We start from the raw sequence: 20,288 nt of genomic DNA on the forward strand, positions 1-20,288 counted from the left end.
CGCCCTGTGGGACGGGACAACGGAGCAGAACCTATTTGCTGACGGCACAAAGCGAGAAACAAGGGGATACTACGCACTGAGGTACTTCAGAGCTCGCATCTGAGGAACAGATGAAATTACAAGAAAGACGTAAGACATAAATCTGCACAGGGAGGACGTAATTCACAGAGCTGTGTGTGATGATATATATACTTCTTAACGTGCTCCCCAAGGGCCGCCGTGCAGTAAGGTGCGTTCCCCGAGGGTTTCGTTAAGCAGAGTAACTTAATAAAACTGGTTTGTTTTCTCACAGATCTGTTTGTACATCCACATTAACGGTACCAAAGACAATGTGTTGTGACTAAAACTTTAGCGCCTGTTGTACTTAAGTCATGCAGCTACCTGAGATCCGCGCAGAGCCTCCTCTGATGTAGAGGGGCGGAGCCTGGAAGGCGTAGATGACATCATTCTCAGCGATGCAGGTTAGATCGTCCTCATCAAAGAAGGAGCGCTGAAACCCTGTGGAGTAAACCTCTGTCAGGATCACCTGGAGACACACACACACACACACACACACACACACACACACACATTAGTTTCCTTATTACAGTGCCATTATAAAGCTTATAATGCGTATAATGAGTGAACTTTGAACCCACTTGACACAACACCAACAGATCTCAAATCCAGCGTAATTATTTATTTAAGCTGAGAGTAAATTCAAGCCGATGGGAAGGATAAAAGGTCAGAATAAGACACACTGCACTATAAGCACACTCATTTTTTAATGCTCCCATATTTTGCAATTCTGTCTGTTTTTATTTTCATTTACATATTTTATCATCTACTGTTTACTTTCATTGTCCTTCTATTCACCCTAATTCTATTGTACTATTTCATTTTTTATTGTAACTCACTTTGAGTGACATCTTCTGTTTAAGAGGAATACGGGTCCACACTGACCTCTGTTTATTCCTGCTTTACGTTACCTGGTCTGGAGAGATTTTCCCCTCGTCGGCCACCATCCTCCTCAGGCAGGCCACAGAGCCAAACAGAGGCACGGCCAGCCCGGCCCGCAGGTACCGCTGCCCTTTGGTGCTGAACACCAGAGTCACACACAGCGGCCTGCCACACATCAGAGCACACAGTCAGGGACGGTGGGAAATAGAGCGGCCTCTATTTTGATTTTTATGTGCCATTCCCACTGCAGCCTCCTCTATGGCCAGGGAGGGACAAAAGAAGACTTTCATGAATAAATCAATACATTTTAACATTAATAATAGATCATTAGGAGTTTTATGCGTGCGAAATAATGGAATCTCTATTGCATTTTTAAAAACAGAGCGCGCCTGCCTCTGACCTCTCCAGAGTCAGCGCTGACATGAGCAGGGTGCTGGGACGTAATGGCTTCCGTGAATAACAGTAAACTGACGAGACATGGAGGACCTCCATCAGGCACCTGTGGGAGTCTGTGTCCGTACGGACCTACGGCCTGGAGACTCTGGCTAAACTGCTAAACTCAAATCTTTTATCTTTGGGTGGGGGGGGGACTTGAGTATTTGAACTTGAGAAGAAAGGTGGAGAGCTAAAACAGAAACACGAGGAAGCGAAGTCAGAACATTTCTTCTAAAAGATAAAAACAAAAACAAAACTGAAACAGAAACCTAGAGAGAAACCTGCTGCACAAACTTAAAATAACTTCTCCTCGGCAGCCGGAGAGGTTCGGTAACACAAAGCTGTTATCTGCGTCTGTTTATGTCATAAAAATATTATGTATTTATGTTCAGATTCATATTTACATCACTCTACCTGCTCACAATATATACAAAATAAAATTTATCATATTTCCAACATTTACCTGAATTGATGAAATATTAAAGCATACATGAATGAATGATGTCATCCATCATGGCCTTACACTTAACAATAACCTCGATGGCTACATGACAAATAATCAAAACAAAATAAAAGTCTCCACATCAAAACTCAAGATCAGCAGCTGAAAAACCAAAACAAATCAGGATTCTTCACTTGGATCTTGTCCATAAAATATTTCCTCAGGTCAGTTTACAGAAGGAAACGAACAAATCCAAACATTGCTCTTCAGGAACGTTGTGAGACGCTGCGGTGGAGTAAAGCTTGTCGGCCTCGAAAGCTCACTCAGCAGGTTTAGTGACTCTGCTTAAATAAAAGCTCAGTAACTATTAATAACTGTGACATTAGAGTTTGAACGGTAGGAAATTAGAGGTCAGAACACTGCGCAATAAAAATAAAAGGACTGGAGGTTGTGTCTATAATGGAGAATGTAAAGTTTGTCTGAAGCGTCTGATTAAACAATGAGAGAGCTATAAATAAAAACCACATTGATTTTATTAATTGAAAAAGAAGATTGCACATGACATGGGAGGAGTCCAGGTAAAAAACAAAGTTAAGCCCAGTTCATGGTTTCTATTGGGCCTCGGACAGATGCGGACGTGCTTCTATTTATCACCACAGTCAGGGGTATACGTGCACGGACACGTGCGCACACGTGCACGCTTCCTGTCAGCAAGGAGGAGAGCTTTTTTGTTCTTGCATTTGGCCAAACAAAATGACAAAAACTGAACCAAGGAAAGTTCTAGTGTTTATAACAAAAACTGACTTTAATTTTAAACTGTACCTGGACACCAGAGATCCTGATACCACTGTAAAGAGTGAGTTGCCAGTGTGTGTGTGTGTGTGTGTGTGTGTGTGTGTGTGTGTGTGTGTGTGCAAAAACTCAGATGCTGCAAGTTATGCGTGCATAGCATTACCAATGTATTAATATTCACTTACATCCCTCGTATATCCACAGTGTTTTTATGGAGGATCAGTTACATGCCAACAACTCAACACCAACCACTGTTTCACTGTTTCCACACACTAAGTGCATGTGGTGGTTTGGCTCCATGTTTCTGAAAGATCTAAGGGACCCACTGGGTTTACGTTCCTCAAGCATATCAGAAATGTATTTCCGCCCCGAGCGATGAAGTGATCCATAAACTGAGAGGCAGCACTTTGAAGTTGGCTCTATAACTAACTGGAAGGCAGATTTCTGCATAACAGGACAAATCTGCATAATTTCTACTGTTCGCTGTTGGGCTACAGTAGTATTGTTTCATCTGTACACAAATTACTGAAGCGACGTGTTCGCTCCTGTTCCACTGATTTGGGTTGGGAAACAGGAGACATCAAAAGAGCCTAGCGCAGAGCGTACAGTAAATTGGCGGCATTTATCAAGCCGCTGCTCAAGGAGGTCTCGCAAATTTATGCAAATTATGTTTTTTACTAATGTCCACCATGAACAAATCAAAACAGGGTAACAGCTAAACCACTGCAGTGGGGATTAGACTGCAAGGGTCAATAAAAGCTTTAATTTCAGTATTAATTAGAAACAATTCCTACCTTTTTCTTAATTTACTATATCAAAATGATTCATTACACTTCAACTGTTAAAGCCTTTAGACAGCTACAGCCCCAACATGTTGCTCAAGTTAATGAATCTGATTAATGGCTGCAGTTGTATACAAAAGGTCCATATCACATTCACAGAGAAGCAGCGATATAGTGTAAACAAAACCATCCAACATGCAAAGTGCTCGTGTCGTGCCAAGGGACACGAGCCCAGTGCTTGGATAGCCGGGCACAGCAAGTGTTGGTTCGGTAACAAGCAGTGTGTGTTTGTGGCTTACAGACATGATCTGGCTGAGAGAGAGAGCTGATCTCCTCACACAGAGAAATGCTTTAAAATACAATCCATCTGTTTATCCCTTCAGAAGTGTTTTCCCTCACCCTCTCTGCCACACAGTGGAAAAAAAAGAAAGAAAAAAGGACGGTAACTAAATACTCTGGACTTGGATCACTGTCAGAATGAAGCTCTTAAAAGCCATTTCCCAAATTAGAAGGAACGTTGGCTGAACTTGCATGAACTATTTCAAAGACAAAAACTAAAAGGAAGTAAATAACTAGCGAGAAGAAAAAAAGAAAAAAGAAAACCCTGGCAAACCTTAAAACAGCAACACACACCTCCGCGTGTCAATCATGTAAAAGAGTTGAGCTTTAAATACAGAGGCTGCACCGTGTAAAAAAAGGTACAAGTCGGCCAATCAAATGCTTCTGTTTAAGTTAAAGAAGCAGTCGGACATTTTGCTTCCTTGCCGTGGTGTGATGTGAAAAGATCAGAACCTTGTCCGTCTGTTCAACGTGTCAACTGGAGCCAGGTTAGCGGTTAGCTTGAGTTAGCATTAAAGATGGCACGTGGGGGAAAGAGCGAGCCTGTAACAAAGTTCATCCACCAGCGCCTCTGAAGCTCACTCATTAACACTTTATATCTTCTCTGTTTAATATGGACCCAAAAAAAACGAAATGTAAAAACAGCAATTACCTCCTTCACGTGTTTTAATCCGTCACGTGGACGATTAGTTTCAACACGTTTGGACTGACGGATGATTAAAGTTAGAGTTAATTTTTTGGTTTAACTTCTGCATGTCGCAATCAAAATAACAAAAGACGCCGTGGGGTGACACTGTGAAATAGCGAGGGATCATGGGAGTTGTTGTCTTTACGACCATTGCTGTAAACTGCTCCCGGTGTCCTCTCCTCCCCTATACCAGGGGACACGTTTCAACAACGAATAAAGACGTTTCACATTAAAGAAAATCAGTGATTCACCGACACAGGGCGTCTCCGAGGGGCCGGGGGCCGAGCCGCCCAACATTTTATTGGCTTTTTGTCTCCAGGCGTTGAGGTGATTAATATCGTATATTTCTCCTGGTTTGAGAATTACTTTTTGATGACATCTGGGATAATGTAGGTATACAGTTCAAAAACATATATAGCATAGGTGTTTTAATGTGAAAGGTTACATGTATCTTACATTTATACACTGACTGTACTACAGAGAAGAAACAGAGGGACCCAGAAAAGTTTCCAAAAACATAGTACAGGCCAATGAGGAGTACTGAAAGCATGTTGGTGTTTCTGTGTACAAGTTTGACAGAGAGAGAGACCATGGCTTAACTATAGCGAGGGAGGCACTGGCTGTAAAACAGAGACGTGAATGGGGTCTCCCTCCTTGATAATGTCAGGATTTCCTGAACAGGCTGACCCGCGTTGACCCGACATGGAGGCTGAGTGGGTGTTGTGACGTAAAGCTGAATAACACATTGTTCCTCAGCGCTGAGAGGGTTTTCCCACCAGCCGTTCAGCTCCACAATGACTTGTGTTCCTGCCGTATGTAGTGTAGGAACAAAGCTGGGTGTTGACTGGGCTGTTTTCTTACTGTAACTTATTCATGTGTTTGCAGAGTCAGATGAGTTACATGATGCTAACACTCTCCAGTTGGTAAATATGAAGCTAGAGCCAGCAGCCGGTTAGTTTAGCTTAGCATAAAGGCTGTAAACAGGGCGACACGACTAGCCTTGCTCTGCACCTCTACAGCTCACTGATCGACATGTGATATTCTGTTTGTTTAATTGGTACAAATACAAGAGTGCTAACCTTAGAGCCAGGGGTGCCCGTTTCTCTGTTTCCAGTGTTTACGCTAAGCTAAGCTAAGCTAAGCTAACCACCTGCCGGCTGTAGCTTTATATTTACCGTACAGACACGAGAGTGGGATCAATCTTCTCATCAAGCTCTTGGAAAATTATTTTTGTTGTAATCTGTGTAATAATAGTCAGGCAATCCTAGAGAGCAATGATGCTGCATATTAATACTGAGACCAGGTGCCGGTCACACCATCATTTATGGGCCGAGGAGGTCGAGCACTTGGTTCGGTTCAAAGTTTCTTAGAGCAAGATACTGAAACCTTAATTGCCCTTGATGTATCGTCGGTGTGTGAATGTGCAGGTTTGGTAGAACAGCACTTACATGTATAGGAAAAGTGCTGTATGAATGTGTGTGTGTGTGTGTGTGTGTGTGAGAATGGATTTTTGTAAGGCGCTTTGAGTGGTGGAAAAACACTATATAAGTGCAGTCCATTTACCAAGCTGCAGTGCTCACCTGGTCTGGCGAAGAGGGATGGGGAGGGAGATGCAGAGGAAAGGGTCGAAGGTGTTGCTCTGTTTCAGACAGTGGGGGCATGTCAGTGAAGATCTGAGGAAAACAAAGCACACAGTCACATTAGATTTTAAAACACACACACACACACACTTGCAAATTAATCTCGGAGTCGTCCTGATTAAGTCGGGCAGGAAAGGAGATGGCTTAATCTTGTTACGCAAGTGAACAACACAGGAAGAATGAACACGCTGTTCCATTCAGAACGCCTTGATCTGATGGTGAGAAAGGGGGGAAAATGAGTGATGTAACTGGTGAGAATGAGAGAGACAAAGGGTTGGGTGGGTGGGTGGGTTGGAAAGTAGTAGAAGGTAGAAGAAGCCCCCCCGGGTTGATTGGTGCAGTAAAGGGGGGAAACCTGCAGGAGCTGTTTCCATCTTGTTGCATCACTCTCACCAGCGCTGCTAATGCTCATTTGATGCCATTACGGGATCCCGAGCTGTGAGACTGAGGCAGTTTCCCTGAGTGAGGGTCTCTCTTCCTCTGCATCTGAACGCACAGGACACAGATCACCGAGAGAGGAAATGACCGAACGCACGGAGCAGGGATTTTCTGTTCCGACAGTTTTCCATTCATTCGCTTTTTGTTCATGATTACACTTCTTTCAATTAATCCCTCTTCATCTTAACGGGAGGAAATAATTTATTCCAGTGAGCTAATTGTCCGAGCAGTGAGTCAGAGAGTCCACTGGAGTTAATGGGCTGATGGCTGGAAGTGATTTTCTAAACTGTCCTGCAACTAAATTAAATCTTTTGTCCGATATTTTTGAGTTAATCTGCGCAGGATTTCCTGAATAAGTCTTCATGTAAATGCACAATAATTAAGTGAATGTTGAATAGGTGCTTACACGACAGGAACAGACTTACAAAGGACAATCAAACTGCCCTGAGGAAACATCACCGCAGATCCTTCTCACCCTCGGCGCAACCTACTTCCAACTTCTCCCGTCCGGGCGGCGCCACAGAACGCTGTACGCCCGCACAACCAGACAGCGAGCCATCACCCTGGCGAACACTTCAATCGATCACACAGAAACAATAACCTCTGACATCAAACATCGCACACTGTAATATAGCAAGCAAACAATGTAAACATACACTCATCCCCTGCCTGCATATTTATCTAGTATTTATTATTATCTAGTTTTTGCACTACTTTCATTGCTCTTATGCACCGTCTGACCCATCCAGCACTCGTCTTGTTCTTAACTGTATATATATTTATATATATATATATATATATATATTTATATGCATGTACCTAGCAGCAATGAAAAACCGGAGATAAATTCCTTGTATGTGTCCACATACTTGGCCAGTAAAGCAGATTCTGATTCTGATTCAGATTCAATCAACATCTGTCAATACACGGACCTTATACTGTATATACAGAGATTTATTATCATTATTATTATCATTATTATTATTATTATTATACAAAAGGTATGTGGAACGATTGTAGACCAGCTCAACAAATTTAAAAATAAGTTAAATATATCTGCATATCGAGTCGTCTGTGACACATGATTGAGAGTGCATGAAAACTAGTTCGCAAGCAAGAAGAGAACTAATGGATAAATGGTTGAAATAGATCATGACAGCTAAAAATAACACTTAAGACAGTTAGCTAAGGTCCAATTCTCTAACGACGAGCTACAATGCTTCTATCTTGTCTCCTTCAGCACAGGAAACACATTCATTCATTAATGCATTAATTGAGCATTAATTGTCCATGTGTCATAAATAAAGTTGGTTTAAAAAAAAAAAACTTAGTGTAAGTGCAGTTGGATTGTCTTTTCCTAAGTCCTCGTGAATTCTCCTTCACATCTTTCCTTGACGTTTTCCATCGAGGGCGAGGAGAAGGAGATTATTTTGAGTATTCGGCCGCAGCCCTGGATCAATGGTTGAAGCAGCTTGGGATCCACTGATCTCACTAACTGGTCTGTGCTCAATCCTCAGCGGATCTTTTGCAGACTTACATGTAGAAGCAACAACCGATTTCATCTGGTTTCAGGAGGAAGAAAAAAAGATTTGGTGAGAAAAAGAAGGGGAAAAACAAATAAACAGGAAGATTGTTTAGGGAATAAAAAAAAAATAAAGATTCTCTTGAGAAAAGACGAGAGCGCCAGTTCTCAGTCCTAACATTAAAAGACTGCAGCTGTACTTCGCAGGTATAAACATAACACGGGTTGCACCTAATAAAAGCAGAAAGAAAATAGCAGCAGTCATTGCTCTTCTGCTGTAATTGAAACTTCTTGACACAACAGAGTTAAGTACAGTAGATAATGATACAAAAACATCTACAGTGAACTTCTGTGGATCAACACGGAGGGCATCGTTTTATTTTCATGCAGTCAGCTACAGGGCCGCTGTTATTACTCTGATTTAGTTTTTCATTTCAAATATGAGATGAAATAACTTTTTTTTTTTTCTTATTTCATCAATAATTCTCCTACTGTAACGGCTGCATATAAATAGATAACAGTCTTTGTGCAAAGTGTGTTGGGGCCTTTACGACCTTCACGCGGCGTCCTACCACTGGAAATGAAGCCATAGATGAACTGTTGAGATGTGGCACCTGACAGACCCAGAGAGGGAAGAGAGAGAGGGGGGGGTGGGGGGTGGGGGGGTGAATAAAGCTCTATTCAAGCAAGCCCAGCTGACACTGGCTCTTAGTGGATCTCTCCCTCTTGGCAGAGTAGAATGGCTGCCCTACGGATGTCTTATTCTCGCCAGGAAACAGTGAGGGTAGCTGCTGCACTCCATGCATACAAATCACACTCAGGCTCCCACTAAAACATAGATGTGCCCCGCGCTGCTCGAAAACACTTAAAAAAGAGAAAAGGAGCAAAGGAAGAGGTGATATTCTGGCGATGCTCTAATGGAGGAAGCGTGCAGAGGTTGAGAGGTATGTATTCCCCCCCCCCCCCCCCCCCCTCCCTCCCTCCTCCTGTCTGGGATGCAGCCATGCTGAAGAGGCTGTGCGCTTGATGCTCTGCACTATAACACACTGCTGAAGGCTTTGAATTTTCCCGAGTGACACATCACCTCGGTATCTTTATCTAATTGATTCTCTTTCCTACGAGAGGCAATTAAAAACAAACAAAAAAAAAAGTCTCAGGTTAAAATTAAACAGATTGGCAGCTAATCTTCTCGCCAAGCCTGGCAGCTATCCTCCGCTGTGGGGGATGAAAAATGTGGTTTTATTCACCACGCTAATGCTCTGAAATCGAAAAGGCATAAACCGTAATGCGCGCCTCATAATTCACTAATTGAAATGGCGATACAAACATAATAAACAGATCCATTACTGGGCCTGTAAACTCCGAAGTACCAGAAGCTCAATCCTGCCGCTCGAAACCGCCACAAATCAGGGGACGTGATCAAAACAAAAAGTTTATCACATAGTTTTGCTTCATTTCCAGCACGTGGTGACCGACAGACGTAAGCTGGAGATGAAGTAACGCTCGACTCCGTCAACTCTCGCTGCTGGATCACGTCGTGGCGGTGCGGCCTCAGGACTGAGAAGGAAAGACCAATTCTAGAGCGTTTATCTCCATGGTTTCCTTTGTATAGTTTGCCCTTAGCCAACCAAGTCATGTATATAACTGTATTTATATATACTGTATATATATCCGCTCTGTGCCATCCCATACTGCGTCTCTGGATAGCACAGTAGTTGAGTAGGAGAGGGGAACAAATTCTCGCCTACCAGGCTGTTAAGACTGCTGCTTCCTGTCTAGACACACCCAAGGTCTCACAGCTGAAGCATTTGACAGCGAGGGGTGGCAATTAAGAGATGCGCTCTGACAGATGTATTACTGGCAGTCACACGGAGCTGACAATTTTTTCCCAAGGAACTGGCAGATGGAAGAAGGTATACCGATAAAACAAGATGTTGGAAGCGGTTCGGTCTGGAGGGACTACTTTTTAATTAAAAAAAGTTTGATCAATTAAAAAAAAAACCATAGATCAGATTTTGGTGATGATGCACCTAAGAGCTGTGTGGTCGGTCAGTTCGGTCAAAGGTTTGTTGTGGATGGAGTCACGAGGTTTTGCATCAGAATCAGGAGCTTGACACAGAAGCTGCAGCTAACCGGGGAAATGAGCTGGTTAGAGACTGGAACCTATGAGGGTATGAGTTAAGAGTTTGAGTTCTGTCAGTTTAGGGTCCTTGATGTGAAAAGGGTTTGAGAGCCACTGTCCTACAGGACACGGTGCATGGACGAGTTTGCCAAAGAGACTCAACCTCTGAATGATGCTCCACTCCCTGCAGACCAATTAGCTGCCTCTCGATGTGAGACTGGATGACTGATTGATGGGAGTCATCAGGACACATCCAGCTGCATGTGAACTGTTAATAATACAGTGTGGTGAAAAGCTGTTTTTTTTTTTTCTTCTTCTTTTTTTTCTGTCCATCACCACAAAATCCCAATAACCAAAAAAAAGAAATTCACAAGGTATTAACAACCATGCAAAATACTTCAGCGCTGGCACGGCTAACAACCTCAATTATTTCACCCAGCACAAAAACTAAGCACTCTAAATAAGTACTTGTACCAAAGGGATTTCTATTTCCCTGAGAGGCACAGAGGTTAGGGCAGCGGGGTAGTTTTTCATCAGACCTTTTCAGTATTACTGCTTTTGTCTGCTTGGTAATTACTGAGTTGTGAAGATTTACTGTTCTTCTAACCTGGCATCTGCGTCTCTGAGGACCTCTCGTTAAAGAAATAATGACATCCCCATTACAGCTGCTGTATGTAGCAATTACACTATAATTGGAACAATGACGCCCCAAACACCACGTGAGCGTGAGCGGGCAGTCCGGTGCGGACCCCTGGTCTCTGCGGACCTGCTACTGATAACATGACATCTTCATATGGTGCAATGGATCACCTAGAGCCTTGCTGCTAAGTCATCGCTTAATTGTGACATTTTATTCGTGGCGGGTGCGAGTGCGGTCGTGTTTTAGGAGGGAGACTCACTTGTACTGGGCCTGGAAATGCTCCTGGACGAAGCTGTGCTGGACCCGGGGCTGCTGGGACCGGGACGGGTCAGGAGACGGCGCCTCTTCCGCTCCGGCGGGGCCCTGCAGCACAGAGGAGGCCACCCATAAACACAGAGCTGTCACATTTGTCACAGTCTTCAGAGATCCATCACACGTTGCCCGGCTTGTCAAGAGTGAACTCAAACTGTAGCAGTGCAACAATATATTTGGAGAACAGAGGCTCCCGCGGAGAGGCAGCTTCAGCACATTTTCTTTTTTTTTTTTTTGCTTTTCTTTGGCAATAAAGTGATATTGTGAAAAGTGGTGGAAAGCACTGACCTAAACATAACCCCCTGGGAAAACCCTGTCTTTATTCTTTCATCTACTCACCTACAACAGAGAGGAAGCTGGCCTTGGATGAAGATAAAAGGAGAGGGGGAAAATATAAAAAAATAAAAATAAAAAACAGAGTCTGATCACAGAAAAGACGTACAAGGTCACAAAACAAATGTGTGGGATGGCACACACAGTGAGTATAACTCGCAACCACTGCTGCGCGTTAATGATGCAGAACTGAGCCGATAACCTTCTGCTTCAGTTTTACAGAGCAATAAACACGTTTTCTTTAAAGGCCTCAACACTGCAGTGTAACATTTTAATCAAACTACAATAAAGGTGCACAAAGGTTTTGAGCTTGTGTCTTATCCGACTCCGGAAAAGATGGAGTAAGATTAGCTATGTTGTTGTCAGTAAGCTAGCATCAGTAGCTGGTTAGCTTAGCTTCACAGTCTGTGACATAAACAAAGATATTCTATAACAAACGGTGAACACTTCCTGTCTCCTAAGTGGGTGTGTGTGGTCTTGGTCTTGCTTGTCTATGTCAAACGATAACAACAACACAACACTAGATACATCTATTTATCAGCTAGCTTGATATCTGATCAACCCAGTGCAAGATAATATCAGGCTAATAATATTTCCCCACCAAAAATAGTTAAACAATAATAATAGTAGCAAATATTAAGCACAGAAACACAAGTCTCATTTCAGTTTTACTATTAATTCAGAAGAGAGAGATTTTATCTGTGGTGCCAGATCTTGCGAGTGTGTTTGCTGAGACAGAGACGGGTTATGAACAGAGTTAATTTAATCCTCATTTGTTTGTCTGAAAAACGCCATTTCAGCGTCGGAGGATTTCTGGGCCGTGGAGGTGGTGAAACCCACCTGACACAGATACAGGAAGTGATGATTCGCTCAGTAAAACAGCAAATTCTCGTTTTTTTTTTAATACTTCATTTTTTGTATGTATTTTGTGGCAACAATCTTCTCATCTAACGCTTAGCAAGAAAGCAGAGTGAGTGTGTTTCCCAAAATGCCACGCTGCAGAGGGCTAAAAACAAAAACTGTTAAAAGTTATAATAAGCAGTCATATTGTTTGGATATCTCTGTACAGTATCAGCTCCATTTCACACCTTAGGAGCCAGGAAAACATTCCTTCAGCTACCAAGTGGTTCTGCTTAAAAGGCCATAAGCACCTTGTTAGCATTTCTCTGCTCGCACGCTATCAATCCCACAATAGCCCGGTGAAAAAGTCATCTACTTGAAAATGCATTAAGTCATCATATCATTTCAGCTGCGCTTTTACACCGGGCTGGCCGGGGCCAAAAACGGAAATGCACTTTCCAAACTTTCTCTGTTGACACATGCTCTCTCTCTCTCTCTCTCTCTCTCACTCTCTCTCACTCTCTCTCTCTCTCTCTCTCTCTCTGTTTACTGGTTCTCCGATTTTCTAGCTCATGATCCCAGTACTGGCTGCCACCGTTCCCAGGCTGGCAGCTCGACCATGACCTCCGCTCACAAACGCAGCTGAAAGGAGGTTTAGAATTTCTAAAAAGGGAGGAAGAGAGAGGGAGAGGGAGAGGGAGGGAGAGGGAGGGAGAGGGAGAGGGAGGGAGGAATCAGTGCGAGGCGGACGCAGACAGAGAGACAGGAGAGTCCTTTACAGTTCAGCACCATTTCAATAAATCCTGAGTCTATTCTTCTGAAAGCACGTGAGCTTTTCAGAGACGGAGCGCGAGACTGAAACCTGACCTTCCTGCTGCTCTGTGCTTCAGCAGGCACTTACAATCACAAACCCCCCCCCCAACTCCCTCTCTCACACTTTTCCCTCTTTGCGTGGATTTTTAAACTTTAAAGCTTTTTTCAATTCAAAGAAAAAAAAAATGTCACTACTGCCAAAGAGATGAGGTGATCTTACTTGTTCCTGGTTCACATTACACACGCAGTGCAACCCCCTCGGACTCTCCTACTCCCTTTTTCCCGCCACATGCTTGGTAATGGATTCCACCGCTATCTTTTTCTTTTTTTTTTTTTTTTTTTACACAGAGATAACAAAGCAACGTTCAGGCCACCAAGTGCAGACAGAGCCGGTCTTATCACTCCTCAGAAATCCCTGCCATGTCGACAGACCAAAAGGCGTCAGGCTGTGTGTTAAACAGTAGCTCGTTGACGATGTGGACGTTTAAGAGCAGTGAGGAAGCGGGACGGGGTTAAACTCTGATAAGGCCTCGCTCATCTGACCAACTGCCGCCGGCGGAAGAAATTGTTTTACAGGTTGTTAAGAACAGGAAGTCCATCTTAAGAGGTGCCATGTGCCGTTCTGAAATTGAGATTTCTATCTTTGAAATTGGCTGTCAGAAAAATATGCCAACTTCAAGCTGATAAAAAAAAAAAAAATGCAACAAAACAAGCAGGCAACAGCTTAAAAAGCTATTTTTAGAGTCAGGTCTCACCGACAGACGGCTGTTACCACAAGGGAAGGGAAAAAAATAAAAATGGGAGAAACACAGCGTGTGAAATTTCACTTTTTACATTTACCTCCAGCATTCTTCTTCTGAATACACTGTACAATACACACACACACACACACACACACACACACACACAGCTGAGTAACTGCACTTCCATCATTCCCTCAAACATCACTACGACTGGGTTATTGTGTCTCCTCATTATCTTATAGAGCAGTCTGGATTAAATCAGCCCGTGTTGCCGCCTCCTGTCGCGGACACTGTGGCGACTGATTCGGGTCGTCTTGCTGTAGATCGGTTTTGTTGTTTTCTGTGGGAAAAGCCACATCCAACCATTTTGTAAAGAGTTGGCTTCTTCTGTTAGTGCCAGTTACTTTATTCCCTTTTATGCCATTGGTGTACTAGGACTTTCTTCTTGCTTCCTACCTGGGATATTTTCGGATCAGTCTGGGCGGGAGTACCTTTCAGCAGCAGGTTTCCCCTCTGGGACCATAGAGCTGATTTAACTTTAGTTTTTCTAGTGCAGCAGCAGCATCTCTCTGATTCTTTCACGCCTAACCTGTTTGGTTCAGTTAAAACGAATATATAATGCCTTGTAATCAAACTGTACAAGCCATGTATATATATATATATATATATATATATATATATATATATATATATATATATATATATATATATATATATATATATATATATATATATGTATATATCTCTGTAAATGATCCGGTAACCACGGTAACGCACAGTCAAAAGCAGTATAAACTGTGCTTTGATGTGCCTGTATCCTTGCTTGTATCTGCAGTTCATTAAGCCCATTAAACAGTGTGACAGTGATCCTCTGATTTATTGCAGCACAAGACGTCTCTACTTGTTTGTCATTACTCATAATATAAGGTTGATTTACTGTCTAATTTTACTAATAACGTTTTATAATCAGTTCTGTTGTGGCTCCAAACAGCATCACATTCACATCGTACAGATCTAAACTGCAGTCAGGCACCATGGAGGGGGGTGTTGATAATGCAGGATGTCCAATCAGTGCATCACCTGTCAGTCCACACGACTTCCTGTTTACCTGCAGGGCGGTTTGTAGAACCAGACCACAACTAAAATGCAGCAATGTGTAATTCCCCCCCCCCGGCCTGAAACGAATGAACTGAACTACAGGTGTGAAAGCAACACGAGAGGAGGGCTGGCTCACACCCTGACGCCTTGTTCAGACTCCCAGCCCAAATCTGTTTGTTTTTTTTGGCATATCCAGATTTGAATTGGATTTATTTTCAGAAAGTCTAGATGGAAAAAAAACACATGAAATGCGATTCCAATCAGATTTCTACAGATGTGTCTCAGCCCGAGTCTGGACGCTCAAATCGGATTTCAAAGCGATTGTGCGAGATGATGAAAAGCTCCATTTCTCATTCTTCCGTGTCACCCGGGTAACTACACCTATGTCGTTACCACAGCAACCGATGCAGACGGGCCGGTGACATCTGGACACATGGATCCGATGTGATCGCTTGCAAAAAGAACAGGTCTGTCCCGCAGATGGGATTTGAGGAACAAACGGGATTTGCCTGCAGCTCCCTCCACTTTAGGCTAATGACAGTAAATGACTGCAGACTCCAGAGCGGTTAACTTCAACACTGCAGGCTTGTAATGCATGCAACAACACATTTTTCTTCAACTGGCAGTTTGTTATGATGAGACTCCTTACAGCTGCTTTGGACAGGAACACAGGCGAGCTGTAATCTAGGACTGAAGTTAATGTCGGAGCTCATAATGAGGTGGAACTAAAACCAGGTCCACTCGTCTGAAAAGGGTAACACGGACAAATATAAACACAGCAAAAAACGAGCAATTGCGAATATCCAAGATATGTCAAGTCTACCTCGGCTTAATCCGTAAGCCTCGGTGCCAGGGGGGCGGGGGGGGGGGGCGTGTGCCAGCGCCCGAGGAGCACGGAGGAAAATTAAAACTCAAATCCTTCACCCTGGCACCTCAGCGTGCTGTAATTGATTTTCTGGGATTTAGATAAATGACAAAGATACAGCATGCAAGTTGAGCTGTGGGCTGGAGCCCCGGCCGCTGGCTCAGCACTGTCAGCAGGAGGCCAGAGTTCACCCCTGTGATTTTTTGAGCTGACTGAGAGGAAGAGAGAGAGAGAGACAGAGAGAGAGATGGAGAAAGAGAACCGTGATAAGCACATTGTTGTGCAGCTGGCTGCTGAAAATCAGACAGCTGCCTGAAGAGGGTCATTTCCTTCAAACAACAGGAAACACCAGCTGATATCAGCTTCTATATTAATCGGAAGACCATTGTGACATTTCTGGTCTCCTGGTTTCTAGACAAAAAAAAATATTCAAAACTGATGATGAAGATTCACAAGGATTTTATTTTTCTACATCGCATCAAAATTAAAATGAACATTAGTCCAATATTGACTCAATAGAAGTAGTAGCAAACCAATGCTGATGCTGTAAACGTGAATGACTTTTATGTGCTCGGAGGACTTTCCCACACTGAGATCGATGTTATTGAGGAGAGTTTTGGCAGCCGTGGAAACTGCGCCGCGTTCACTCATTATCCACTTCAGCTGCGAGGACGCAGACTCGCGCGGATGAGCAGCTCGCTCACTGAATCCAAGTCTGTTGACTCCTGGTCATCTGTACTTCAGCATGAAAGCCTGAAATCGCACAGATTAACGGTGCACTCCGTCCCTTTGGGGGTGGGTGGGGGGGCTTTCAATAATTCACCCCAAAAAAGAAAATGTTGGCTGGGAGTGATTCATCTCTGCGAGTCGACCCACTCTCGCTCCACTGTGGTGAAAATCCAGGAAATGTGGCCCACATCCCCATCCTCACAGACCACCTGTCTCATCCTGATGGATTTTCGGGGATGGGGGAGGTAGATCGTAACGGGGGGGGGGGGGGGGGGAGTGCTCCCAGTAATGGCCCTGATGTGAATAATTTACACAAGCCGTGGAAACACACTGGGATGGACATGTGCTTCTGCTGGAGAAAGCACTATAGTGGAGTGATTGAGAACAAGACCCAACAGCACCTAAACCCTGTGGTGACCATAACACAGAGAGAGAGAGAGAGAGAGAGAGAGAGAGAGAGAGAGAGAGAGAGAGAGAGAGAGAGAGAGAAGAGAGAGAGAGAGAGAGAGAGATGTGAGGCAGGAGTACAGACACTGCACGCGCCTGTTCATCGATATAGACAGATGGAGTTACAGCGAGAGAAAAGACAGAGAGAGAGAGAGAGAGAGAGAGAGAGAGAGAGGTACATCCAGTCACTGAATGAGTAAGAAAGTCAGAGTAGTACACACAGCTGACACAGAGCATTGATAAATAATGGACAGTCTCCCACACAACACTGGCTCCTGTAGCGCGCGCACCTCTCTATAAATAGACCCGATAATAATGATACTCGAAGCTTTTTCTCTCTGACCCTTCTGCCCATTATTCCCCGCTACGGGCAATTACTCTGTGTGGGGTGCATCTCGTATGGATATGCTAAGTGCCCAGACACCGGCGCGTGGACAGTTCTGGAGGGCGGACCGGCTCCGTAGCAGGTCGGCTTCCAGCAAGTTATACAGATGACCCCCCCCCTTATCATTATAACATCTGAACACAGGAGTGCACCTGTGATGCTCATCTTCAATTTACTATCATTATTATTATTATTATTATTATTATTATTATTATGTTTCCACCACAGAACATAGTATTTCTTTGGCTTTACGTTGTTATGCATTATCACCAGGGTGAGTCACTGAGAGCAAGCATCAGCTCTGAAGAGATGTGCTTCCACACTCCTCACTGGCTGCATGGATCCTGCTCGGTGCTCTGACACCCCCCCCCCCCCGCCAAAGGTACAATCAACATAACGAATTTCTGCCAAAGAGATCAATACAGTGTCACAAAAGTCGAGTTCGTTTACAGAGCGAAGGTGAACCGTCGAGCAGCTCAGGCCACGTTGGCATCACTCTGAGATCTCCCCTTGAAATGTTTCCAAAGTCCTAAAGCTGCCTCTAAATACGTGAACTGCCCCTTTAATATTGGTGTAAACACACTCACTACTGACTGTCGGTGAGTCTGTCAGCACTTTGGTCCGGACTGAGATGGTTCAGTAACCGCAGACATCCATGTTCCCTGCAGGATGAATTAGAAACACTTTGGTGATTCTTCATCTTTTCATCCAGACGACCATCAGGTCCAAATCTCAGTTTGTCCAGTTCTTTGGTTTATGACCAAACAAAACAAAACTAATGACATTTCTATCAGCCTCAGCTCCCGGTGTCCTGACGGTGTACGAGTCACATTTTAAAAGCAGGCCATGAGTGTTGTGAGTAATACTAAAGATGACATCGACTTAACCAAAAGCCCTTTGCTAACTGCCCAAACAGTCTGACCTCAGAGTGAGTCACAGATAAAGGACACTGACTGAGAAGATGATGTGCTGTCTGCAGTTAGTTTCTCACAGCGGGGAGTTTACGCGTCCTGCTGCGTTTCCTCTCCTTCTCAGCGACAGGACGCGCTGGAGGAGCTGAATCTCTCACAGGTATCCGATGTGACCCTTTAGATATTCTGCCTGTAGAGAACTGGCAACTTGATCAGGTTGTGTTTTGTCCAATGCATGCTGGGATACGCTCCCCAGCTGTATGATATTGTCACAGATAGGGTCTGAGGATGAGCGGGGACGCAGCGCATCAGGGCCAAAACCGACCTCATTAACGGAATAGTTAATTAAGCTCATTTGTTTTCTTGCAGATAAGAAGAACGAGACCAAACTAATACTTTAAATGGATCGAGTATCAGCCAATCGTCACCAATCCACGACAGAGGAGTGGTAATGCCACTTCTCGCACCTAGATAACAATAATTACATTTTAATGTGAAGGCAGCGTTAGGCCTTTACTGCGAAACAGGAAGTGGTGACATCGACCCGCGTGGTTAACGTTACCAAAAATATTCTTCCTGTAGTTTTTCTAATTGTTCATTTAAGCCTTTTCAGCAGAGATCACCTGGAAACTTTGCATAGTTGGAATATGTTTCATAGCTTGAGAAAAGAGACTCATTAACGATGAACTTACAGCAATTAATATTAAAAAAAATTGTTGTTTATAGGGCCACCACTTATATTTATAAATATTATAAAATATAATACATATCTCAATCAATTCCACACAGAGAGGTTTACTGATTATAAATGTGGGAAAAGAAAGTCGTCAGAACAATAAAAGGCCAATAAAGCTGGATCAGTCCATCCTCAGTGAGGAGGATCCATGTGTTCATGTCAATAACTTTGTGGGACAATAAATAAAACTCATTTGGGGCGGTATGGTGGTGCAGTGGTTTGTTCTCCTCTCAGGTGAAGCCGACTCTAAACTGCCCGCAGGAGTGGATGTGTGGACGGTTGTTTGTCTCCATACGTCAGCCCTGTAGACGGGTGACGTGTCCAGGGTGTATGTCAGCTGGGATTGTTCAAACAAAAAAACAAAAACAAAAAACAGCTTTCTCCTGAAGTTTGCACGGTGAATGTGACTTTGCGAGTCGTATCTTAAGAAGATTTATCCCACCTTTAAGAGAGCAGCGGGAGAGGCTGAGGGGAAATTAATTCTAATGAAGGCAGGTCGGCCTCCTGAGCTGATGAGGTTTATTATTACCCTCCTGCCTCTGCGGCTGCCGCTGATCACCGCGGTGACACAGACGAGGATGAAAATGTCTGCGCACGTCAACAGAGACCCACAGGAGCCTCTGGTACCTGCCAGCTACGTAGAGTTTGAACGTCTGTCACAAACAGCAATAAACACGTTCATGTGCTCGTACACACACAGGAGCGCTGCTGAGGATTAAAAAGGGTAAAACACTGTAGGAATACACATTATTAAAGCTGGTTCCTTTAAACTGATATTTGTGGGTGAGGTTGGATTGATAATTATTGCTTTTTTTTTTTTTTTTTAAATCCATTTATCTTCACAGGCAGATTCAATTTAACTCAAGATAACACATTAACACTGGACTTGGCGTGACAGGCATGCCTCCCTGCTTAAATCACTTCTATCAACAACTGTTTAAATCATCCCAGTCAGCTCGGTTTCAGGGCGATTGAATTGACACACTCTGGAAAAGCTTCCACTCAGCAAATATGAATCACTTAAAAACTGTTGGGGTCGACGCTGTCTGCCGTTCAGACCCGGCAGAGACCGGGGGATAATTTGAGCGTGGGAAGGAAATTTCTCTTTATTAAACAAAGAATCAGTCTGTTGATTTAACTGCACTTCTCTACAAAACAAGATGCTGCTGCTTTAAAAACTTTCAACGGGTGAGATATTTAACTTTTGAAGTAATTAGACAGATGTCACACACTCTTTCTCCAGCACCGAACAGGAAGCAGCTCACCGACACTGCGCCGAGGCGAGGATGTGAGTCAC

At 43.7% G+C, this 20,288-nt stretch overlaps 1 protein-coding gene across 1 annotated transcript in view; it reads right to left on the minus strand.

Moving 5' to 3' along the window:
* The window catches only part of usp43b (ubiquitin specific peptidase 43b), a 60,489-nt gene that overhangs the window by 25,640 nt on the left and 14,561 nt on the right, over nucleotides 1-20,288 (minus strand). The window contains exons 3-6 of the mRNA XM_056401437.1: nucleotides 11,039-11,142; nucleotides 5,998-6,090; nucleotides 969-1,104; nucleotides 382-526 (exon numbers count right to left, since the gene is read on the minus strand). Of these exons, the coding sequence (XP_056257412.1) occupies nucleotides 382-526; nucleotides 969-1,104; nucleotides 5,998-6,090; nucleotides 11,039-11,142 (478 nt within the window). The remainder of the gene's footprint in view (nucleotides 1-381; nucleotides 527-968; nucleotides 1,105-5,997; nucleotides 6,091-11,038; nucleotides 11,143-20,288) is intronic.

Source organism: Seriola aureovittata, chromosome 17 (genome assembly GCF_021018895.1).
Source record: "Seriola aureovittata isolate HTS-2021-v1 ecotype China chromosome 17, ASM2101889v1, whole genome shotgun sequence".
NCBI lineage: Eukaryota > Metazoa > Chordata > Actinopteri > Carangiformes > Carangidae > Seriola > Seriola aureovittata.